General features: G+C 43.5%; 1 protein-coding gene across 1 annotated transcript in view; it reads right to left on the reverse strand.

The window, feature by feature from the left end:
* LARS2 (leucyl-tRNA synthetase 2, mitochondrial) overlaps positions 1 to 26035 on the reverse strand; it is a 148020-nt gene that overhangs the window by 117161 nt on the left and 4824 nt on the right. Inside the window, exons 3-4 of the mRNA XM_010862414.1 lie at positions 20049 to 20177; positions 2380 to 2471 (exon numbers count right to left, since the gene is read on the reverse strand). Of these exons, the coding sequence (XP_010860716.1) occupies positions 2380 to 2471; positions 20049 to 20177 (221 nt within the window). The remainder of the gene's footprint in view (positions 1 to 2379; positions 2472 to 20048; positions 20178 to 26035) is intronic.

Below are 26035 nucleotides of genomic sequence, written 5' to 3' on the forward strand. Positions count from 1 at the left end.
TTCATGATCTGAGCCACAGTCAGCTCCTGGTCTTGTTTTTGTTGACTGTATAGAGCTTCTCCATCTTTGGCTGCAAAGAATATAATCAATCTGATTTCGGTGTTGGCCATCTGGTGATGTCAATGTGTAGAGTCTTCTCTTGTGTTGTTGGAAGAGGGTGTTTGCTATGACCAGTGCGTTCTCTTGGCAAAACTCTATTAGCCTTTGCCCTGCTTCATTCTGTACTCCAAGGCCAAATTTGCCTGTTACTCCAGGTGTTTCTTGACTTCCTACTTTTGCATTCCAGTTCCCTATAATGAAAAGGACATCTTTTTTGGGTGTTAGTTCTAAAAGGTCTTGTAGGTCTTCATAGAACCATTCAACTTCAGCTTCTTCAACATTACTGGTTGGGGCGTAGACTTGGATTACTGTGATATTGAATGGTTTTCCTTGGAAACGAACAGAGATCATTCTGCCATTTTTGAGATTGCATCTAAGTACTGCATTTTGGACTCTTTTGTTGACTATGATGGTTACTCCATTTCTTCAAAAGGATTCTTGCCCACAGTAGTAGATATAATGGCCATCTGAGTTAAATTCACCTATGCCAGTCCATTTTAGTTCGCTGATTCCTAAAATGTAGATGTTTACTCTTGCCATCTCCTGTTTGAGCACTTCCAATTTGCCTTGATTCAAGGACCTAACATTCCAGGTTCCTATGCAATATTGCTCTTTACACATCGGACCTTGCTTCTATCACCAGTCACATCCCCAACTGGGTGTTGTTTTTGCTTTGTTATAGCAGTTGACTAAGACAGTGCTTAATCATTATCCTCCTTTACAGATAAATAAGCTGAGGGGAAGGAAATGGCAACCCACTCCAGTGTTCTTGCCTGGAGAATCCCAGGGATGGGGGAGCCTGGTGGGCTGCCGTCTATGGGGTCGCACAGAGTCGGACACGACTGAAGTGACTTAGCAGCAGCAGCAGCAGCAGCAAGCTGAGGGGCAGAGAGATTAAGTAATCTGCTCAAGGTGAATGGCTAGGAAAAAAGAAAGGCAGGATTTGTACCTATGTGGCCTGATTCAGGGGTCATCTTCTTTACTGCTATACTCTTGTGGAGAAGCTGGCAAACTTTTTCTGTAAAGGGCCAGATGGTAAATGTTTCCAGCTCCATATCAGCCATACGGTATCTGTCACAACTACTCAATTCTGCCACTGTATCATGAAAACAGACATGAACAATATATAAACAAATAGGTGTGGCTTGAGTTCTAACAAAACTTTATTTATAAAATCTTTTGTACAAGTCACTCAGTCATGTCCAACTCTGCGACCCCATGGACTATACAACCCATGCAGTTCTCCAGGCCAGAATACTGGACTGTGTAGCCTTTCCCTTCCCAGGGGATCTTCCCAAACCAGGAATTGAACCGGGGTCACCTGCACTACAGGCGGATTCTTCACCCACTGAGCCACCAGGGAAGCCCCATTAGGCAGGGCCAAATTTGGCCCATAGAATTTGGCAATTACTGTCCTGGGTGATATCAAATTTATACCATATTTGACCCTTTTTATTTGAATCATCATTTCCTCCTGTTTTCATCACTCCTATTACTCCATAATTAGCCATATTGGAAAAGTGGAAACCAGGAATGAGGAAGAAAAAAGAGAAATGGATGGTACAGAAGATGCTTCTTTTGGGCAAGATAAAGCAAAGGAAGGTGAAAGACAATGGGGATAGGCCTTGAACTGCCCTCCACACCTCTGAGGGGTAGGGTGAGGAACGGCTTTATCAAAGGAGCCCAGAACACTGTGCTGGGTTCTAGTACAAGTTCCTCAAGGCTTTATCAGGAGGAAGACGGATGAGCATTGCCTGAGCACATGGCAGCCTGAGGCCACAGCGGGGACTCAGACTATGTCCTCCTTGGAGAAAGCCATGCCTAGAATAAAGTGGCCATATATTTCCTTGTTCCTCTTGCTTCAGAATGATGAAGCCAAAAAAATTAAAAGAATTTGCAGAGAAAATTATAATGTGGCATTTGGCTATGGCTCAAACTATGGTCAAGAAGATGAAGAACACTGTAGAAGTTTAACAAATGTCATCCTTTCTTCCTCCTTTTCCCTTCCAAATGCAAATATTCAAAGGAAGAATAACTGTAAATAACAAAGCATCAAAATGAACACATGAATGAATAGCCAAACACTTTGTGTTGTGTCTTAGATAAGAATACAGTGTGAGAAAAAGCAAATACCAATGTAGACAATCCTTTTTTATTGCTTGGCAGACTGCAGTGTTTTGTTTCCTTTGCTTTCTATTTCTCATGCACAGGTTTAAAAAAAAAAAAAAGTTGTTTAAGGGTAATGTATACAAGTGCTTGAATTTGCCTGTAAACACATACCTCTGCGTCCAGCTTTCTGGATGTAGATTCCTCTCAATCGCGGCATTTTCGGCAGGCAATCCAAATGCATCCCAGCCCATAGGGTTGATAACCTAGCACCCAGAAAAGAAACATCAGTCAGGGCAGATTGCTAAAGTCTTTCTCAGTATTTTCTGCTGGGCAGTGAGCAAGCATTCTCTCCTAACATGTCTCATCCATTCCTGGATGATTTCAAGCTATGCTGTTGAAAGCCAGCTGACTACCTAAGACATGAGCACAGAAGGGAATTTAGAAAGTTATACACCAAGGTGCCAGTAGCAGTTATCTCTGAGTAGGTGTTTTCGTGACTATTTTTTACTTTCTTTTTCTTCTTCTTGTCTGTATTGTCTGTAAAGAACCCAAACGGTTTTTCTGAAATTAGAAAGTTTCTTTCAATTTCAAAGTAGGTATATATAAAAATGTATACAGGCATTCCAAATGCTCACCTTATGTTAGATTTTCCAGTTAAGGAGCTCTGCTGTCCCATAAGGTAGCCACATACAGTTATATAAACTTAAATGTAGTAAAATTTAAAATTCAGTCCCTCCATCACACTAGCCACCTTTGAAGTGTACAATAAGCCACTCTGAATCACTACCTGTAAGATATATCCATTTTCCAAAGAACCTCAGATCTTTGGAAAGGTCTGGGGATCCTCGGACCTTAGAGCCTGAAGAAGCTCTTGAGATGCACCCTCCATCTCCGTTTCCTCATTTGACAGCCTGGGCCACTGGGGCCCAGAAAGAGGAAGCAGCCTCGCCAGGTGACACTAGGAGCAGGCGCTTCGAGCCAGGACAGACGTTCATTTCTGCAAATGGATGACCGGTCACAGCCCAGCTGGTAGCCTCAATAGCAAGTTCTCTCAAGCTACCTTCCGTGCTGTGAACGGGAACAATGGCTTGAGACACAAGCTGTGGCATCAAGGGGCAGCCTCAGAAGACCTGCTTTGAACGCTCAGTCCCCTACCCTTCTCTGATGCCAATTTCAGCCACACCACCACAGACACAACTTGTCCCAAAGCCAGATTTCCAAACTTGCCTATAGGAGAGGATGGGCTGAGGAGGCTCTGGTATTTCTAGAAACAGCCCTTAATGGATGGCCTTCTTACTTCCTCTCAAGCTCCTGGTCTGTCCCCTGCCACAAGCTGGGTTTATGTGTTTGCAATCCTGCAGGAACCTGAGCTTCTGTTCACACACATCTCCCAGAAGAGTGATGGACACTCTGTTCATATCCTGTTCATATCCTGATGGGACATTTTCCACTAAAGAAACAGCCCTCATTTTCTTTAGTTGTATTTATTTACGTATGGCTGTGCTGGGTCTCCGGTGCTGTGCAGGCTTTCCTCTAGTTGCGCGAGCGGCAGGGGAGGAGCTGCTCCTTGTTGCAGCGCTTGGGCTTCTCGTTGCATGGCCTCTCCTATTGTGCAGCACAGGTTCTAGGGCGCAGGCTTCAGTAGGCGCAGCTCCCCGGCTCCAGAGCACAGACTCAGTAGGTGTGCTGCGTGGGCTTAGTTCTCCTCGGCACGTGGGACCTTCCCAACCCAGGGACTGAACCATGTCTTCGGCATCGGCAGGTGGATTCTTTACCACTGAGTTACCAGTGAAGCCCTCATTTTCTAAGTAACAATTTCCCCTGATTATAGAAATAATGTGTATTCACTGTGAAAAACCTTAATACATAGAGAAAAATATTCAGAAGAAAATAAACACCCTTAATTCTACCATATAACCATACATAACTGTTATTTGGTAAATTTATATCTAATTTTTAAAAACTGAGATCATATTATTTCCATGTGTGTTTTTTATCTCCTTTAAAAAAAAATCAGTGCTGCGATGAACATTGGGGTACACGTGTCTCTTTCAATTCTGGTTTCCTCAGTGTGTATGCCCAGCAGTGGGATTGCTGGGTCATAAGGCAGTTCTATTTCCAGTTTTTTAAGGAATCTCCACACTGTTCTCCATAGTAGCTGTACTAGTTTGCATTCCCACTAGCAGTGTAAGAGGGTTCCCTTTTCTCCACACCCTCTCCAGCATTTATTGCTTGTAGACTTTTGGATAGCAGCTGATCTGACTGGTATGAAATAGTACCTTATTGTGGTTTTGATTTGCATTTCTCTGATAATGAGTGATGTTGAGCATCTTTTCATATGTTTGTTAGCCATCTGTATGTCTTCTTTGGAGAAATGTCTGTTTAGTCGCAGCACTGTCTATAATAGCCAGGACATGGAAGCAACCTAGATGTCCATCAGCAGATGAATGGATAAGAAAGCTGTGGTACATATACACAATGGAGTATTACTCAGCCATTAACAAGAATACGTTTGAATCAGTTCTAATGAGGTGGATGAAACTAGAGCCTATTGTACAGAGTGAAGTAAGCCAGAAAGAAAAACACCAATACAGTATACAACACATATATATGGAATTTAGAAAGATGGTAACGATAACTCTGTGTGCGAGACAGCAAAAGAGACACAGATGTATAGAACAGTCTTTTGGACTCTGTGGGAGAGGGAGAGGGTGGGATGATTTGGGAGAATGGCATTGAAATATGTATAATATCATAAATGAAACGAATCGCCAGTGCAGGTTCGATGCAGGATACAGGATGCTTGGGGCCGGTGCACTGGGATGACCCAGAGGGATGGTATGAGGAGGGAGGTGGGAGGGGGGGTTCAGGATGGGGAACATGTATACACCCGTGGCAGATTCATGATGATGTATGGCAAAACCAATACAATATTGTAAAGTAATTAGCCTCCAATTAAAATAAATAAATTTATATTAAAAAAATTTTTTAAAAAATTCACTGTGTACCTAGGGTTTTCTTCCATTTTTCTGTCTTATTCAAGAACTTTCTGAGATGCAAATGAGTATCACCCATGGCCATCTCTGCTCCAGGTCCATAAGCACCTACAATTCAAAGTGTCCCAAACTGGATTCATACTCAAATCCCAATCACCAGATCCATCCTCTCCTTGTCCCTCTTAGCAGGTGGCAGTAAGACAACAGGCATGGCTCTCCCAGTAGCAGATAGATGCCACTTGCCTTAAAGTCATTCTTCCATTCTGTGATTATTAAATATTTTAAAACTAGGTTTTTGTTCTGATGGAACAATTCCATCTCAAGAACAAAGACCATGCATCTAAATTCAGAGCCGCTCTAACCCCTTTGGCTGATGGTGGTGGTTTACTTGCTAAGTTGTGTTCAACTCTGCAACCCTCTGTAGCCCTCCTGGCTCCTCTGTCCACAGCATTTCCCAGGCAAGAATACTGGAGTGGGTTGTCATTCCCTTCTCCACCCACGGATCGAATCAGAGTTCCCTGCATTAGTAGGCAGATTCCTTATCACTGAGCCACCAGGGAAGCCCCACACCTTTGGCTAGTGAGTGGGAAATGTCAACTAAGGCTTGCTGCTCAGGAGGCTGTGGTTTTGGGGGAAGGATCCTAAACCCAAACCTGCCGTTTCCTGGCAGTGGGCCCTGAGGCATACCACTTCTGCTGAGTCTCAACTATCAGCTGTGACTGAAAGCAGCCCCCTGAACTGTTGAGAATCACATGCTAAGGTGTGTGTGGCACACCTGGCACAGTGCAGGCACCCAGGAAATGGCAGGGCTGGCTGCAAGTGGCGGCTGCTATCATCGGCTTGATCTTCGGCACCTCACAAGGTCACATCACCGGTTCCCTTGTCAGGACCTCAGCTCTGCAGCTTGCTGCCGCTCCAGGAGGGGCTGGTCCACCACATACTCTGCTGCGCTTCCCAGCCCGGGAGTCTGGGAAGAGTGGATGCCCTGGACTTTCATCCTCAGATGACATGATTCCCAGGGACTTCACAGTGGTTAGGACTCTGCAATCTCACTGCCAAGGGTCTCGACCCTATCTGAACCCTGCCAAGGGGTCAATCCCTGGTCAGGGAACTAAGATCCCACAAGTGTGTGGCATGGTAAAAGAAAAACTCAAGAGATGACATGACTACCTCCGTCCTTGCATCCACTCTCCTGAGGTCAGTCAGAAGAGGCTCCTCTTCTTTTCCTTAATTGATGCTTCTCAAGTTACGAGCACTGCTGCTGCTAAGTCGCTTCAGTCTTGTCCAACTCTGGGCGACCCCATAGATGGCAGCCCACCAGGCTCCCCCATCCCTGAGATTTTCCAGGCAAGAACACTGGAGTGGGTTGCCATTTCCTTCTCCAATGCATAAAAGTGAAAAGTGAAAGTGAAGTCGCTCAGTCGTGTTTGACTCTTAGCGACCCCATGGACTGCAGCCTACCAGGCTCCTCCCTCCATGGGATTTTCCAGGCAAGAGTACTGGAGTGGGGTGCCATTGCCTTCTCCGAGTTACGAGCACAATACAGGCTTATTTTGACAAGGGAAAGGACACAGCACATGATACATACAGGCAAAGCTGACCATCTCCCCGCTCCACCCTACCCTACTCTCAACCGGCCTTTGTATCCTTCCCCACCTTTCTCCTCACTAAACGCAGACACACAAGCATATGCACACATATAGGAGCTGGCTGGTTTGTTTTCATGGAAATAGAACCTACTATATACCATTTTATAACCTGTTTTTTTTTTTTTAACGTGCCATGGACATCTGCAAAAAATATGTAAGTATATACATGTGTGTGTATACATGTCTTTTTTAAAAAAATTTTAACATTCCCTAGGAATATCTAATTCTATGTAGTTTTAGGACGTTATCAAAATATAACCCAATCCAGCGGATCTTTCAGACCTGAGGTCTCTTTTCCTCTTGCTAAACGTGGCCAACCCAGAGTGTTTCATCTTTACAAAGAGCCCCCCAACCCCCATCCCGTCTTCTAAGAATATGCTCCTCCTCCAACTTCATATCATCCTGCTGTGGACAGTCACAAAACCCACCCCTCTGGCCATGGAGGAAGCAGCTGGTGGAGCTGTCTGAGAAATACAGCTGGGTGTGTGGACACACACAGAAACAGGAGCTGGACAGAGACGAGGGGTGCTGATCTGCTCAAGGACCTGGGCCCAATTTCCAGTGGGCCCCGTTCCTACTACATCTCCTTTGGTTCTGTGAGTTACACCAGGATCTGTCAAAACACACAAAACCTCCTTGTTTGGTTAAACTGGTCTCAGCTGGGTTACAGTCCCTGGGAGCCAAGAATTCTGACTAAGACACACACCTTGTAGCATACAGCCTTCTCTGGAGTATTGCTTAACCCACAGATGGAAAACGTCTCCTGCACAGATTTTTCTCTCTTTTTAATTTCCAAGAGTTAAATAATAATAATAATGGAAACCCCACTTTGGGGATTTGTGTTTGATTAACTAGAAAGTTCTGCAACGCTTCCATGGACAATGCCAGAACGCAGCTTCCAGAAGTGCTTTAATTCTCCTGGGGCTGGAGGCACTGCTACCTCGCTGGCAGAATAATGTAACTGTTGTGTAACCATGCTCCACAAGAAAGGGGAAGACTTAGTTATCACTTGGTTTCTTCGCAGGGACTGCCAAAGTGGCAGCAGTTCAATGTTTCTGCCCATTAACATGCTGCCAGGTTACCATCCGTATTTTTAAACAAAGTCAATACAGAGACGGTCAAAAAACCAGTCTGGATTTACATAATACACTTACTCATTTCTATTTTTGTTTTCAGATGAAATGAACATGAAAAGATATATTCTTAGCTCACATGTTACCCCAGCTGTCTATGAAGATAAAAATTTGAAAAATCTTAAAGCTTCTTAATTATTTCATAGTCTTACCAAAAAGTAACAGTAAACAAATGTCTGCCCTGGAATATAGACTGTGGGGAGTCAGGATAGTCCTTTCCACCATGGCTGGACACCAGAAGCAGTGTCGCCGTGAGCCAAGCCTGCAGGAGACAGGAAAGGGTCCCGCCCATTCTGCACCATGGATTCCCCAGACACCCAGTGACAAAGGGCAGAGCTCACTCTCGTGCCGTAAGATGATTCTCTGTTGTCCACAGGGAGCACAGTAAAGGCCTGCAACAAGACTCTGAAATGCCAAAGACTGCCCCGCTTCCCCAGGCAGCGGATTCTATTTGCTGGGCAAATTGTTGTTGTTCGGTCGCTAAGTCACATCTGGACTCTTTGCGACCCCATGAACTGCAGCACGCCAGGCGTCCCTGTTCTTCACTATCTCCCAGAGTTTGCTCAAATTCATGTCCATTGAGTGGATGATGCCATCCAACCATTGCATCCTCTGTCGCTCCCTTCTCCTCCTGCCCTCAATCTTTCCCAGCATCAGGGTCAAATTGTTACAGTTCATTTATTGAAAAGACACCATGTCAGTGCTGCCTGTGCCCACCTTGTTCACCTCTTGGTCTCTTCTATATAGTCCAGATGAAATACCCCCATTCTGGATATATAATGCCCACTTTCTTGTCTGTGGTTTCTCTATGGGCAAAACCATCCAAAACATTCACTGGAGGAATTCTAAACTTTCCTTTGGGGTTGTAAAATCCCTATTTTTTTCTATCGCCATAACCTGGTTTAATCCTTGGTTTAGTTCCACAAGTAACTAAATCTATAGCTCACATATGCCAACTAGACAATTTAACCTAAAAAACAAACAACCACCACCACCCCCCTAACATCTGGATTTCTATTTTAGCGCCACCTGAGTCCTCTCAATCCCCCAGGTGTTAACCTCTTCTTGGATGAGTGCTTTCAGCAGAAAGGGGATCAAGAAGTCCCGGCAGCTATAACTTGAAAATGCGTAAAATAAAAGCCATCACTTCCAGCTGTTCTTCTAACAAATGCTCTAACTATTTCAAATTGAGTGAGAAGCCAAGGGGGACAGGGGAAACAACACAGAAATTCGATGAGTGGTACACTGACCCCACTTCTAGACTGAAGGAACAAAGGGAAGAAGCAGAGATAACTGAACCCGAAGGCTGAGATCAGCTGCAGAAGCTTTTGAAATAGACAGGTCTGGCCAAACAGAGCTGGATTAATGGAGATGCTAAAGAGGGCAGAGAGAAAGAAATTCCCTGGCTGCTTCTTTCCTCTTACCCTACAATCTTGCCATATTCTTCTTGTCCAAAACTATTCAGAGGTCAGATGACACCAGAGCTTGGGAAACATGGCCTGCAGAGTTCTGGTTCTGCCCTTCTACCATACAAAGCAAATCAGGAGACGGATTTGATGGCAAACTGGTCAGAGACCAGCACAGGAGCACTAGCAGGACTGCAAAATTCACAGAGACTCGAGATATAAAGGGGAGTTGGGGCAGCTACTGATGAGGGGCAAACACAGGGGTAAAGTCCTGGCGAGTTAGACCAGTGCTGGCTGGGAAGCGAGACCTGGAAGCTGGGGTGAGGCCAGCCTCTGGTGAGGACCCAGTCACGTGACAATGGCTCACCCGACAGGAACCTCCTGCCTCCAGTTGGGCAGAGCCGTGGGCAACTCAGGGTGGCAGCTACAGGTGACAATGTACAGACGAGGCTCTGGAGGGATGTACCCTAGAAAATGACAGGGCCCAGTGTCCAGAAGGGCCTGGGAGGGACTGAGTAATCAAGGGGGACTGCAGCCTTACCTACGCTACATTTCTCCTTTTTAAAGGGGAGAATATGAGTTGACTCATTGGAAAAGACCCTGATGCTGGAAAAGATTGAGGGCAGGAGGAAAAGGGGACGACAGAGGATGAGATGGTTGGATGGCATCGCCAATTCAGTGGACATGAATCTGAGCAAACTCCGGGAGATAGTGGAGGACACAGGAACCTGGTGTGCTACAGTCCATGGGGTCGCAAAGAGTTGGATATGACTTAGTGACTGAACAACAACAACAACATATAGAATTTTATGTATAATTTTAAAATACTTTTCTTAAGTAGGAACAAACGAACAGGCAAAAGTACAGCTCTTCCTCCAACACAGGAAGGAAGATCAAGCAGAGTTAAGACGACTTTGGAAGTAGAAGGGAAGGAAGTGGGGCAGCCCGTTGCCCTCCCAAAGACAGAAAAGTACCAATTCCCCAGGAATGACCAGCTTTCTCTCCCTTTCATCACAAAACAAAACTTTAAATTTGAAACCAATTCAGCTTCTAATTGAAAGCAACCATGGTTACTGCTTCTCACAAAAATTGCTATTTTCAGAGTGCTGTGGTTTTTCTGGAGGAGATGCAATGCTTCATTTCCAAGAAATGAGAAATGCAATATTTAATTTTGTTTAGCAAGTTTAATAACCCACCATTATTACAGGCTGGGGATCAAAAATCAAGCAAATGCTTCAGAGTAACAGAATTCAGATGACAGTGCCGAGGCCCCAGACAGAAGACCTCCTCTGGGAACGCGGAGGCAGATAAATCAGTCAGTTTTCCAATCAAGACACTAGACCTGCAATTCATTTGCCCTTTCAAATTACATCTGAGAGGATAAGCTCTGGAAATCCACTCTCTACTTTCAGATGCGACAGAGATTAGAAAATTTGAAAACAGAATGCCATGCGATGCACTCCCTGGGCTCTTCATAAACACTTACTGACTGACTGGCCAACTGAGAACCGATGAACTGTATGTCAAGGTTCACTTGCCAAGAAGCTCCTCTCCTTTCCTGATATCTGTGGGTCATTGCATTACGATCACGTGGCTGCCAGGCACACAGCCTCCTCCTCCACAGTGAACAGCAGAAAGGCCCAAGCAGAAAACGACTTGTGCAGTACCCTGTGATGTTTTGCCGGAGACAAATTAGTCCAAGTTCTGCTTTGTGAGAGGGACTTGGCAGCTTGATGTTTTAATTGCCCTGCTTCTGGCCCAAAAGGTGCTGAGGAGACCAGCTGAGGTGGGAGGTGGGTAATTTTATTTTCTAACCATCTGTGCATACAACATATGAAAACACAACAAATCACCATATGGTGCTAAGCTTCAATATGTCATCAGACATTGTATGAGTTTAAGAAGAAACGGACTGGGGCTTCCCTGGAGGCTCAGTGGTAAAGAACCTGCCTGCCAATGCAGGAGACACGGGTTAGATCCCTGATTCAGGAAGATCCCACATGCAACTAAGCCCATGTGCCACAACTTTCTGAGCCCGAGCTCTACAGTCTGCAAACCGCACCTACTGAGCCCATGTGCTGCAATGACTGAAGCCCGTGTGCCTAGTCTGTGTTTTGCAACAAGAGAAGTCATTGCAATAAGAAGCCCACACACCGCAACCAGAGAGCAGCCTGCGTAGCAACAAAGACCCAGCACAGCCAAAAATTAAAAAATAAACTTAAAAAAAGATTTTTAAAAAAGAAGAAAATGACTGGAAGTGTGGTCTTTTCTAATTCCCGAAAGAGAATAATTTATCTCTGGCTTCAAGTGGCCCCTGCTTAAACATCCAAATCTCAGAACTACCTTATTACTGCTATTATTAATTAGGTTACACTGGAAAATTGCATCGTGGTTTTTAAAGAGTTTTCTCACTGATCATTTCACATGAACCTTGCAACATACCTGAGGTGGAGGGTAGGCAGGTCATTGCCACTGACTAAAGCCACAGATTCCTGACCCACTCGCCACCCCCCAAAACCACCGCTCACCACTCCCTTCTACTTGTCAAGTCCACATGTAGTCTACTTGTGTGTCCAAGGTCTGGCCAGCTATGTTGACTGTAGCTTTCTCCCAAGAAGGCTGTGTGATCGTGGCCTCAGGTACATTTCCACGGACTACAATGAGAAGGGGGCCCCCAGTCATCTGCTGACACTCTTGTCTCATTCTCTCCTCTACACAACTTATTTGCTGCTATAGGAGGGAACCAATGTAGTTGGCCCAAGCAACCTTGGACTTCCCAAATCATCATTCTCGTCCATTCTCAAACTCCAACTACAACCTGTGGTCTGGCTAGGGTCACAAAACGCAAGGACAGACCACAGACTGGGGAAAGATATTTGCACCGTATTCAACTAACAAAAAATATAATAATCCAGACTGTATACAGAACTCCCACAATGTGGCAGCCTGGATGGGAGGGGTGTTTGGGGCAGAACAGGTACATGTATGTGTATGGCTGAATCCCTTTGCTGTTCACCTGAGACTATTACAACATTGTTTGTTAATCGGCCATACTCCAATATAAAATAAAAAGGGAAAAAAAAAAAAAAAGAACTCCCACAGTATGAACAATAAGAACAACATGAAAAAGACAAACAACCCCGGTGAAACTTGGCAAAAAATGTGAGCAAGCCAATCAGAGAAGGGACTTAAATAGATGCTAAACACAAGAAAATATCTCAGCTTCACTGGGGGACAGTACTCAGGAAGATGTAAATTAAAAACACAATTAGAAGTCATTTCCTATGTATCAAATTAGCAAGGGTTAGTCTAACATTAATAAGTGTTATCAAGGAGGTAGGGCAGGAAGAAATGCCATTCACTGCTGGCAGAAGTATAAACTGGCACCAAAATTTTGGAAAGCAATTTGGCAAGATGCATTTATGCTGAGGTTATACACACTCTGTGACCCAGTGATGCCACCTCTCCCACAAGCCAACAGTGAGGTGCAAGGATGGTCACTGGAACAGAAGTCTGTAACAACCTAAAAGTCTACTAATGTGAAAATGGGTAATTAAATGTGTCATAATTACACAGTACTTATAATAGATGGGCTGCCCTGGTGGCTCAGAGGTTAAAGCATCTGCCTCCAATGCAGGAGACCCAGGTTCGATCCCTGGGTCAGGAAGATCCCCTGGAGAAGGAAATGGTAACCCACTCCAGTATTCTTGCCTGGAGAATCCCATGGACAGAGAAGCCTGGTAGGCTACAGTCCATGGGATAGCAAAGAGTCAGACACGACTGAGCGACTTCACTTTCACAGATAGACTAAATCTTGAAACAAAATAGTGAAAAACATGCAGAATATTAAGAGCTTTTACATAAAATTTAAAACACAAATACTACACACAAGTGTGGGTGTATCCATAAACAATCTATAGAAATACAGCATAAAAACATAAAGGCAAAAATAATACAGTATTTTTTTAACTGAAGGATTGGAATCTGATTGTAGAGAGGCATAACTGTGTCTGTAACATTAAAAGAAAAAGCTGAGGGAGCAAGATTAAACACTAGTATCTATTACATCAGGATGGCAGGTCTGAGTATTTATGACGATGTGCTTTGGATGTCTGTGTTGGAAATGTGCACAATTTCTTACAGCATCATATTTAAACTTCAGGATAGAGACTGCCTAGGGAAAGTGGATAGAGAAATAAAAGGGAAGGCAGTCTAGAACAGAACATGAGGTAAGGTAGACAAAACTCTCGTAAAACACAAAATAAAACAGACAAGAGGCGGGTGGTGCAGGGAGGCTCAAGAGGAAGGAGATATGTGTGCACATTCAGTTGACTCACGCTGTCGTACAGCAGAAGCTAACACAACACTGTAAACCAATTACACTCCAATTTAAAAGATAAACTTAAAATTTTAATAAATAAAATGCACACACACACAAAAAAGAAACTCAGAAGATCTGAATAGCCCTGTATCCATTAAAGAAATAGAAATGTACTTTTAGAACTTCCCACAAAGAAAACTCTAGATCAAGATACCATCACTCGTGAATGCTATTCAACAATAAAGTAAAGAAATAACACCAATAACACACAGTACTTGCAGAAAATGGGAAGAAGGGAACAATTCCTAGCTTGTTTTATGAGGCCAGCATAACCCTGATATTAAATACAAAGACACTACAAGAAAAAAAAAATTACAGGGCAGTGGCCTTCAGGCACACAGGGATATTAACAAATGAATTCAGCAATACAGACACAAAAGTACATCATGACCAAATCAACTTTATCCTAGGAGCACAAGGTTGGTTTGATATTAAAAACCAATCAACTTAATACATCACATTAACAGACTAAAGGAGAAAAACCATGTATCATCTCAATAGATACAGAAAAGGCATAGTACAAAAATGAATATTCATTCATGAGAAAAATTCTCAGCAAATGGAATATAGGGACAACCTCGTTTCACTGTACTCTGCTTTACAGATACTGTGCTTTTTACAAATTGAAGGCTTCCGGCAATCCTGCACTGGGCAAGTCAATTGGCACCACTTCCCAACAGTATTATTTTTTAATTAAGGTATGTAGATTTTTTAAAAGACATAATGTTATTGCACACAACAGACCACAGTGTAATGTAAAAATTACTTTTATATGCACTGGGACCAGAAAATTCACATGATTCGCTTTACTGCAACATCTGCTTTATTGCAGTGCTCCGGGACTAAACCCACACTACCGCCGAGGTCTGCCTGCACAGGAGAACTTTCCAACTGGATTAGAGGATGCGAAGATGGAGCAGAGCGGGAAAACCCTGTGGAGTAACTGGGAGGAAGAAACCAAGATGCAGGAGAAAAACCTGCAGAGTGGGACCTCGTGCCAAGGGCAGAGTCTTTCAAGGAGCAGGGGGATACGGTCCATCGTATGACATGCCACTGAGGTGAGAAAGGATGAGGAAAGAGACACATCCAGGGAGGTCACTGGCGGCCTTGAAGACTGCAGGCGTGGTGCAGAGGTCAGCCCACTTTTTACTTCCCATCTGCTGTTCTTAGCATGCCTCAGAATGACTCCCATACCTCCACTCAAGAATTACGCAAATCAGGGCTTCCCTGGTGGCTCAGTGATACAGAATCCACCTGTTAGTGCAGGAGACACAGGGTCGATTCCTGGTCCAGGAAGATCCCATATGCCATGGAGCAACTAAGCCCATGCGCCACAACTACTGAGCCTGCACGCTGCAACAGCTGAACCTGTGCGCCCGAGAGCCTGCGCTCCACAAGAGGAGCCACTGCCTGAGAAGCTGGCGACACAACAGAGAGCAGCCCCTACTCACTGCAACGAGAGAAGAAAGTCCACGCGGTAATTAAAGACCCAGCACAGCAAAGAATAGCAAATTTGCAAAAGAACTAAGCAAATCAACCAACAAGTTAACAAGTTAGAGAAAAAGGCAAAGTTTACTGAATTTTTCCAAGCTTACTGACAGACTTTGAACTTAAGATTCCAGTCCTACTCTATAGTACAGTAGAAAGGCCAGTGTTTCGAACAAAGTTGGTGCCCAAGGACTATGTACCTAATGAATTAATCAACACACATGTCAGATCTTCTTATTCCAGATCAGATATTCCTTCCCTCCTTCGAGTCAGGATCACTGGGATCTGACCTGCACCCAACCCTGCCCTATCCCTAGGACTAATCCTGACTTTGGGAGAGAAGGGTTTTAAAACAGCAGGAAGCCGACAGGCTTTATCGCTGCTGACCACCTCTGTTGACAAAGGTTTGCGTTTTTCCTGCCACTGTAACTTAGAAATGGCAGGGCAAATTTTTCACCGTATTTGGCAGTTATTTTGGGGATGATCTGACTTAAATACGGGCTATGAAAATTAACAAGAAATTAATCTCAGGAGAACCTGCAGAATACCCTCCCGCTCCACACAGTTTATCATCTTAAAGAGAGCAACTGAAACAGGAACGCAGGGAGCCCCAGGTGCCTGCTGGTCACTAAGATACCATAAACCAAATAACACAGGGTGGTCTGAGGCACCAACCAACTGAGGCACAGGATAGATGATACAAAGAGCAGGCGATGGCTGGGTGCTTCTCAAAAGGCAAATCCATTCAGTGGGCAGAAGAGAGTACAGAGTCATTATTAAATGAATTAGATTAATTTCATTTATTATGTGACTTCCCAGAGCAGGGCTTCCCTGCTGGCTCAGACAGTAAAGAATCTGTCTGCAATGTGGGAGACCCAGGTTCAATCCCTGGGTCGGGAAGATCCCTTCGAGAAGGGAATTTATACTGACCTGATTTACTTACAAAATAACCATTTGTTGCTGTTCAGTCAATAAGTCACGTCCAACTCTTTGAGACCCCAAGGACGGCAGCACGCTGGGCTTCCCTGTCCTTCACTATCTCCCAGAGTTTGCTCAAATTCATGTCCACTGAGTCGGTGTTGCTATCTAACCATCTCATCCTCTGCAGCAACCTTCTCTTTTTGCCCTCAATCTTTCTCAGCATCAGGGCCTTTTTCAACGAGTCGGCTCTTTGCATGAAGTGGCCAAACTACTGGAGCTTCAGCTTCAGCATCAGTCCTTCCAATGAACATTCAGGGTTGATTTCCTTTAGTATTCACTGATTTGATCTCCTTGCAGTCCGAGGGACTCTTAAGACTCTTCTCCAACACCACAGTTTGAAAGCATCAATTCTTCAGTACTCAGCCTTATTTATGGTCCAACTCTCACATCCATATGTGACTACTAGAAAAACTACAGCTTTGACTATATGGATCTTTGTTGGCAAAGATCTCTGCTTTTTAATAAACTTTCTAGGTTTGTCATAGATTTCCTTCCAAGGAGCAATCATCTTAATTTTATGGCTTAAGTCATGTCCGCAGTGATTTTGGAGACGTCCACTTTTTTTAGGGGATTATTATTGGCCAGACACAGGTACTGTCTCATTTATCCTGAACAACAACCCAGAAGCGAAGAATAAATATTACCCCTGTTTTAAGGGATTCAATGACTCGTGCAAGGTCACTCAGCGAGAAGGTGGTATAACGAGGGTCAAACCTGGGTTGCCCAATCCATGAGTCTAGCCTGACCTTGGGTTTCAGTTACTGGTAAGGGACTCCATTTTGTCTTTTGGGTTTGAGCTGTCTGTAAGGGTCCCAGTAAGTCTGGGCCTGGGGTTCTGCCTGGAGCTTTGTCTGTAATGTGTCATTCATCCAAGAGAATCAGAGTTCCACCTATACCCCCTCAACCATCTATCTGCTAATGTACCATAAACACACAGTTTTGCTATAAAAGTTTAATCTGTAGCAACTGCCTGTACTCACTAACTGTCCAAAATAAGTTGGCTTAAGTTTAAAAAAAAAAAAAAAAAACAACACAAGATTAAATCTAGTTGAAGAAGCACAGTTAGATATACTTCCTGACAAGAGCCAATTTATTCTGCACCACCTCTTTCCAATAAACACTGCAGAAGTGATGGAAAGCAATATCGGGGAGAAATAACACCTGGCAGAGCCCAGGGAGATGGCCCTTGTAGAAGGCCAATCTCTGAATCTCACAGTAAAAGTCGTTAACTCTTCGAGGCACAGAGAGACACAGTACCTTGACTTCCTTTTTAGGAATTCTTCTTGCTGCCAATGTCAGCTCGGCACAAATTTTGAAACCAATTATGACAATGGATGCACTTACCACTTTAAAAGAAAATCTTTAGGTAGATATATTCCTAAGTATTTTATTCTTTTTGTTGCAATGGTGAATGGAATTGTTTCCTTAATTTCTCTATTTTCTCATTATTAGTGTATAGGAATGTAAGGGATTTCTGTGTGTTGGTTTTATATCCTGCAACTTTACTATATTCATTGATTAGCTCTAGTAATTTTCTGGTGGAGTCTTTAGGGTTTTCTATGTAGAGGATCATGTCATCTGCAAACAGTGAGAGTTTTACTTCTTCTTTTCCAATTTGGATTCCTTCTATTTCTTTTTCTGCTCAGATTGCTATGGCCAAAACTTCCAAAACAATGTTGAACAGTAGTGGTGAAAGTGAGCACCCTTGTCTTGTTCCTGACTTTAGGGGAAATGCTTTCAGTTTTTCACCATTGAGGATAGTGTTTGCTGTGGGTTTATCATACATAGCTTTTATTATGTTGAGGTATGTTCCTTCTATTCCTGCTTTCTGGAGAGTTTTTATCATAAATGGATATTGAATTTTGTCAAAGGCTTTCTCTGCATCTATTGAGATAATCATATGATTTTTATTTTTCAATTTGTTAATGTGGTGTATTATAGCCAGGACATGGAAGCAACCTAGATGTCCATCAGTAGATGAATGGATAAGAAAGCTGTGGTACATATACACAATGGAGTATTACTCAGCCATTAACAAGAATACATTTGAATCAGTTCTAATGAGGTGGATGAAACTGGAGCCTATTATACAGAGTGAAGTAAACCAGAAAGAAAAACACCAATACAGTATACTAACGCATATATATGGAATTTAGAAAGATGGTAACGATAGTCCTGTCTGCAAGACAGCAAAAGAGACACAGATGTATAGAACAGTCTTTTGGACTCTGTGGGAGAGGGCGAGGGTGGGATGATTTCGGAGAATGGCATTGAAACGTATAATATCATATGTGAAACGAATCGCCAGTCCAGGTTCAATGCAGGATACAGGATGCTCGGGGCTGGTGCACTGGGATGACCCAGAGGGATGGTATGGGGAGGGAGGTGGGAGGGGGGTTCAGGATGGGGAACATGTGTACACCCGTGGCAGATTCATGATGATATATGGCAAAACCAATACAATATTGTAAAGTAATTAGCCTCTAATTAAAATAAATAAATATTAAAATAAATAAATAAAAATTAAAAAAAAAAAAAGAAAATCTTCAGAAAGAACTGGGAGGCAGCAGATACCCTTTATACAGACCCTGAGAGGTTAATAACAGCAACAGCCAGGGGGAGTGCAGGGAAATGTTTAACAATGGACTCTCTAGCAGAAAAAGCCCTGATTTGCAGGCTCTGCTGATTTCCATGATGTAAATACTCCCATCCCGGGTGGATTCTGAGCTACCGAGGTGACAAATAATTAACACGAAGTTGGGCAGAGGTGTGCACGGCTCTCAGGACCTGGTGCGGCGGGCTCCAGCCCTCCGCTGAGGACAACCGTATTTACGGGTTATATGCTTACGCGCCAGCTACGCGCTAATTGCTTCACAATCATCATCTTTCAATCCTTGGGAAAGGCCAATGGGCAAGTACTATTTTATCCCCTTTTTACAGATGAGAGAAAACTAGGTGTTAGTTTGAGAGGTTAATCAGTAATGAGTTAAAGGCTGACTGCTTACTAAGTGTTAAGAGCTAGAGCCTGAGTGCTGGCCATTTGGTTCACGGGTCCACGCTTTCCGCCCCTCTCTGATGCTGCCTCTCTCTAGAAGTTGTTCAAGAAGCTACTATGATCACTGCTACCTTGTCTTACAGATGATGTGTTGTTAAGGAGTTAAGTGCAGGCTCTGGGTAGCTGGCAGTGAAAGGGGTCTGACCCACATCAGCCATGGAAGTGTTCTTCTCTTCCTCTCCCAGGAAAGTTCACCTTGTCCTCCAACACCCATGTCAGATTGGTCCCCTATGAGGGAGTCTTTCCCAACTCCCACAGGGCTGTTACTTCCCCCCAAATTTTTGTGTTATGAAAATTTGACTTTTTTCCATTATAAGATAGATACGTGCTCATTAGAGAATACAGAGAATATCAAAATACAAGGAGAAAAATCTCTTTGTGGCTCTACCTCCTACTCACAGCATTTGCTCCTCTTTTGTTCTACTGTACTCATCTCCCTCTCTAATGTCTGTCTATTGAGGGGCATCAGCCCCACCACATCGTGAACTCCTCCTGAGGTGGTATCAACATGGTACCCATGAACCCTTCCACTGCATCGGCACCCCACCTCCCTCCCCAGCACAATACCCAATACACGGCTGGCCCTCAATTAATCTTGACGCTTTATTATGTCCTCCAATTCATCAAAGGAAACCCTAGGCTTCTCAAAGCTGCCCTAATCTTAACTGAGACTGGGTGTCTCCTTTGTCCTACATTCTGACTGTCCTGAGTGGGGCAGGGAAGCGCCACCCCAGCGGGCACTGGGCCTTACCTGCATCCCTCTCATCTTCTGGAAGCGTGCAATGGTGTCGCTGATGGTGTACACACGCACGTGGCCCATATGCAGCTTGCCGGAGGGATAAGGGAACATGGAAAGCACGTAAAACTTGGGCTTTGATTTCTAGGAAAGGGTGAAGGAAAAATGCAGTGAGTATTTATTCATCATTCACAGGGAACTAGGTACACATATAATATTTTGGCATTTTATTCAAGGTAATAATTTAACATTTTCAAAAGCTTTCTTTTAAAAAAAAGAAAAAAAACATTCCCATAAGGTAAATGGACAAAAAAGCCAAATGCCAAAATTCAAAGCCCTGGGTTATCCTAAAGAATGTCCAAAATAATGCCAAACAACCTCACAGTGCTAATTACCCCTACTTATTTTTAAATCTGCCTTTTTCTCTTTTAGAACAGCTATCTAGGACTTAAAGAACTGTATGTTTTTCCAAACGAAGCTCTGACATATGTGTCCATAAAATTCATGGAGACAACGGTGAATCACAGAGATGTGACAAGTCTAAAATGGAGCCCCTCCCTAAATTCCGGGGAGCTGCAGGCAGACTTGGACTGAGCGGGTCCCCAGGCGCGGATTCAGGTTCCAGGTTTCTCTGCTGTACTGCGAGCTTATCTTTCAACAGAAAAAGCTGAAATGGGAGGGTAATGAGAAAATCTTAGCCAGGTTGCTGTTTCCCAGGGGGTGATCTACAGGCAGCCTCAGGCCAGGGTTACATAATGCTCCAGCATCCAAAGACACACAGTTTCATCATGAGAAACAGGAAAAAAGGTTCATGGATTGGAACACAACAGACACATGGCAGGACATCCTCACGGGAACGTCGGCCTCTGGGACCTTAGTTCTTATGATGGTGAATGTTGACACAAATTTGCACACACGAGGGGAGAAGGCTGGAAAGGAGGTAGTCATTTAATTGATTCCTTATTGGGGACCTTAAGGAATTGTCATTCAAGGGCAAGGATCATGTTTTAACCACATAACCCCACCCCAATCCCCACCTCCCTGACTGACCCCCTAGTTTAACAAACTGTTGGGTAAATGTCTGCCAGCCTTTGTGCTCTGAAGCCTGAGAACGGGCCTTAAATCCTCGCCCAGGGGAGAAGGGATGCCTCTGAAGAAAGGAAGAGAACAGGTAACTGCTTCTGTTTAGTCCCTAAGTGTCTGGATCCTCTGATGCTATCACTACTTTTTTTCTCCTGTTTTTCTCTTTCTGTTCTTACTCGCTTCCGAGAGCTCTACAAGAGTTCTTCAAGGCTTTGCTTCTCCAAAATTAATGAAAACAAATGCAAAACAGAATATTCATGACCATTCTTATGTGTGCGAGTGGTATTGGGCAGGGGGAGTACTTTGTGCTAAGTATTTATTTGCATGACTGATAATTGACAGCCAACTGTAATCAGGGGAGCAGAAGAAACCAGAAATCGAATTCTTTCCAAATCTCACTTGACCCCTTGCTTTCAACTTCCCTCAGCAAAGAAGGTGGACAAATCTTTAGCAGGGCCACTGTCGTGTGGCAAGACAGACCAGAATGGTACTTTTCTCTATACTCTGCTTCCTCTAGAAATGATCAACTGTGTGGCAAGTCAAGTTGCCTGAAGGAAGGAAAGGGAAAAGTGAACGAATAACGAGTTTGCATAATAAACCTGGAAACCTGTAATACTAAAGTGACAGCTCCTATTGATTTCTAGAAATGGATGGAAAGCCCCACATTGATCATGCACTTTAATTGGAAACTGTGCAACCATAACTCAGGAAAATCTCAGAAGCAAGAGAGACAACTTGAGATTCAGGAGTCACTGGGGACTCAGGACTTTCTTCTTTAAGAAGGCAAGTGACAGACGATCCTCTCAATTTGTAAACAACTCCTTCAAAGGAAGTGCAAGACCTCATTCTGATACCTGGTACAGAACGAGAAATAGGCAGACTATCCACTCAATTCTACCTTACTCGTTGACACAGATTAGGCCTACTGCTTCTTTTGGGGGAATTTTTAGGGACATAAGAAAACAGTTGTTACAGAGTTCTTTGGGACCTGAAAAAACAATAAAATATTTGATATACACTATTTCTAGTTTTTCATTTTAAAGTTTTTACATTAAAGGTATTTTTATTATAATCACCTTGTTTTTATTACCATATATATTTAAAAAATTATGTTTACTTGACAATCTTACCCCAAACATTTTCTACATCTAGCGTCTTCATTAATATCTTTTTTTGTATGTCTCTCCAACAAAGATGAAACTTATGGCAAAATTGAGGAATTCATTACATACGAGCTAGTTCAGTTCAGTTCAGTCGCTCAGTCGTGTCCGACTCTTTGCGACCCCATGGACTGCAGCACACCAGGCTTCCATGTCCATCACCAACTCCTGGAGCTTACTCAAACTCATGTCCATTGAATTGGTGATGCCATTCAGCCATCTCATCCTCTGTCATCCCCTTCTCCTCCCACCTTCAATCTTCCCCGGCATCAGGGTCTTTTCCAATAAGTCAGTTCTTCACATCAGGTGGCCAAAGTATTGGAGCCTCACCTTCAGCATCAGTCCTTCCAAAATTCAGGACTGATTTCCTTTAGGATGGACTGGTTGGATCTCCTTGCAGTCCAAGGGATTCTCAAGAGTCTTCTCCAACACCACAGTTCAAAAGCATCAACTCTTCGGCACTCAGCTTTCTTTATAGTCCAACTCTCACATCCATACATGACTACTGGAAAAACCACAGCTCTGACTAGACAGACCTTTGTCAGCAAAGTGATGTCTCTGCTTTTTAATATGCTGCCTAGGTTGGTCAAAGCTTTTCTTCCAAGGAGCAAGCGTCTTTTAATTTCATGGCTGCAGTCACCATCTGCAGTGATTTCAGAGTACTGAGTCCACAGAAGATACAGAAAAGTACTGCTAGCAAGTTTTTACTATTCATGAATATTTTTCTTTATTGCAGAAAAGGTGTTCAGCACACTGCCTGTCCCTGCCTTCTGTTTCTCTGTGTGAACTAAGCCATTTTCCTCTGTGACAATGAGACGAATTCTGTTCTCTGAGAGTAGAAGGAAGGAATTTTGGGAGTTTATACTTGAGCAGGAATCTGATTGAAAGGGACATTTTCATAATTATATAAAAGTGTAAGAATTTAAGCCTTTAATAGAAATTAAGACTGGAAGTGATGGAAAATAGATGGTTTTTATATAAGTGGGTCCTATTATTTTTGTCAGCTCTGACATCAGAAGAAAGATAACTTCTGCCTCTTTATGGATCATGCTCTGAAACTCTTGCTGAGACTAGCAAATGGAGGGAAGTGGACCGCGCAGTGGAAGCTTGCAGCATGGGATCTGGTCCAAGCTCTGCCACTAGCTGTGAGACCTCAGGCAAATTCCTTTGTTTTTCTGGGCTCAGTTCACAGTCTGTAAATCAAAGGTGAGACAAAAGAAGGTTCCTGGTGAAAGCATGAGCTTAGGACTCAAATGTGTCTGGATCTGGGCTGTGCCACAACTGAGATTGAGGACAGAGGGTGAGATGTTTGGATGGCATCACTAACTCAATGGACATGAGCTCGAGTACATTCCAAGAGACAGTGAAGGACAGGGGAGCCTGGCATGCTGCAGTTCATGCTATCACAAACAGTGAGACATGACTTAGCGACTGAACAACAAGTGAGTTATGCATTTCAACAACTTACCAAACTTCCCTCCCAGTTTTCTTACTCCAAAATGAGGATACTACTATGCACTTTCAGGGCTGTTTCAGAATTTAAATGAGATAATGAAAGGAAAGATGGTGCCTAACACACTAAAATGCTCATTAAATGAAAGTTTTTTTTATAACGATGATTATGAAGATGATGGTAAAATATTCAACTTCTGGAAACTCATTTCCAGTGGATTTCAAATGTAGCTACTACCAGAGTGAGATTGATTATAGACATGCTTTAAAATCTACCAGCATCTAGTCATATTCTCATTCCTGTCAAAGATACACCACACATTTTTATCTTCTGGTATCTTTCGTTCATGGGACTTCCCAGGTGGTGCTAGTGGTAAGTGTGGGTTTGATTCCTGGGTTGGGAAGATGCCCTGGAGGAGGGCATGGCAATCCACTCCAGTATTCTTGCCTGGAGAATTCCATGGACAGGAGAGCCTGGCAGGATACAGTCCACAGGGCTGCCAAGAGGCGGACAAGACTGAAGTGACTTAGCACGCATCTTTCATTTATATAACACTTCAGTTTGTAAAATGAGTTTAATCTTATTTTATCCTTTGATTTTCAAAACAATTCTGTGGGATAAACAATGCAAGGAATCTGAGGATCAGAGAGGTTAAACGTTGCTGAGAGCACAGTGAATTTGGGAGAGGAGCCAGAATTACTGCCCGGGCTCCAGACTCCTTATCTAGCCTTCTCTCCACTTTACCCTTTTCCAATTCAACCCTGACAGAATGCCACTGGGGATCACCCACAATGTTCCTAAAGCTATTTACCCAATTAGTCAAGCATAGTTTATTTTGACCCATTTAATTTTTTAGAAAACCATACACTTAAGAATGCAATGTCACAAGAATAAAAAGCTACAACTTCAAAATGTTTGGAGGCCACTGAATCTAAACCAAAAGAAAAAGAAGCTAATTTTATGCTCCTCATTCAGAATTAAACTTCTCCCTAAGGTCTGCTTCCAAAATATATTTAGCTACATTAGTCTGGTCATGTTGCCATGAAGAATTTTCATTTCCTAATGAGGTAAAAGTTAAGCTTTCATTGTATAATTATGCATTTCATTTAAACCTTCCTTTTTATGATTTCACATATCACTTACATCTCTTTCAATACCAGATTTTCTTCGTAACTAATGCAAAAAACCATCCTTCAGTTTAAGACAAATAGCTACCCACTCCCCATTTTTCATAAAGATCAATCTCATAGAAAGAATGAGTCTGATAAGAGAGGAGAATCAGGAAAGGTGATTCTAGCACACTGTGGTCTTGGGCAAATATACATTCACTCAACTGCTTGCCTTTGTCCTAATCTCTTTAATTGAACATAGTGGTCCATGGGATTTTCCAGCCAAGAGTACTGGAATGGGTTGCCATTTTCTTCTCCACGGGATCTTCCCGACCCAGGGATCGAACCCAGATCTCCCGCATTGTAGGCAGACGCTTTACCGTCTGAGCTACCAGGGAAGCCCCAGTTGAACATAGAGAGAGTTTATATTATTTGACTGGTTACTATTATGAAAGGATGGTCAGAATTTTAAGAGTAAAACTACTTAATAGTGGTGTACTCTAATCAAATTCAACATTTCATGTAACAAACCACACCTTCCATATTGTAACCAATATTGAGAGGTAAGGGTTAACGCATTTAAGATTGATTCCCACGAGGCCGGCCTCCCAGAGAAGGAGCTGGCTTCTAGCAGAGTATGCCATGGAAACTGGTTACAGCCAAGTGCTTAAGACAATTAATTCAGGTAGAGCACTGAGCTGGTGCAGACAGACTAGAAGCCAAGGGTGCACTAACTTATATATATCTGTGACCATGAGGTTGGACCCCAGCACCAGATTACACCAGGGAAGGGCTAGGACCTCCCAAACCAAGATGGCAGAGCAGGATTGGAGGCCAACATCATTCTAGGGGCAAGGGAGACACTTCTCAGAACATGCCACTTAAAAGTTCGCAGCTGAGAGGCCCACATGCCCCCTCTGGAATCTCCTATTTGACCCTGCCAGATCCCTGCATGTCGCCCCACCGGGCAGCGGACCACAGAGAAGCTGACATCTGCTACAGCTCCTGTCTGGGTGAGTTCCCCCAGTAACTGTGGCTCCAGAATGCCCAGCGTGGCAGCATCCGTAGGCCCCTTACATGAACGTGCACCTCTCTGAGATTCCTCCAAGCACCATCCTGGTCTCATCCCAGTGACCCGTCACCAGCATCCTGGGAAGCAGGTGGGCACTACTATTATCACTGCTTATTTTCAATTAA

Source organism: Bison bison, unplaced genomic scaffold, assembly GCF_000754665.1.
Source record: "Bison bison bison isolate TAMUID 2011002044 unplaced genomic scaffold, Bison_UMD1.0 scf7180017864482, whole genome shotgun sequence".
Taxonomy (NCBI): domain Eukaryota; kingdom Metazoa; phylum Chordata; class Mammalia; order Artiodactyla; family Bovidae; genus Bison; species Bison bison.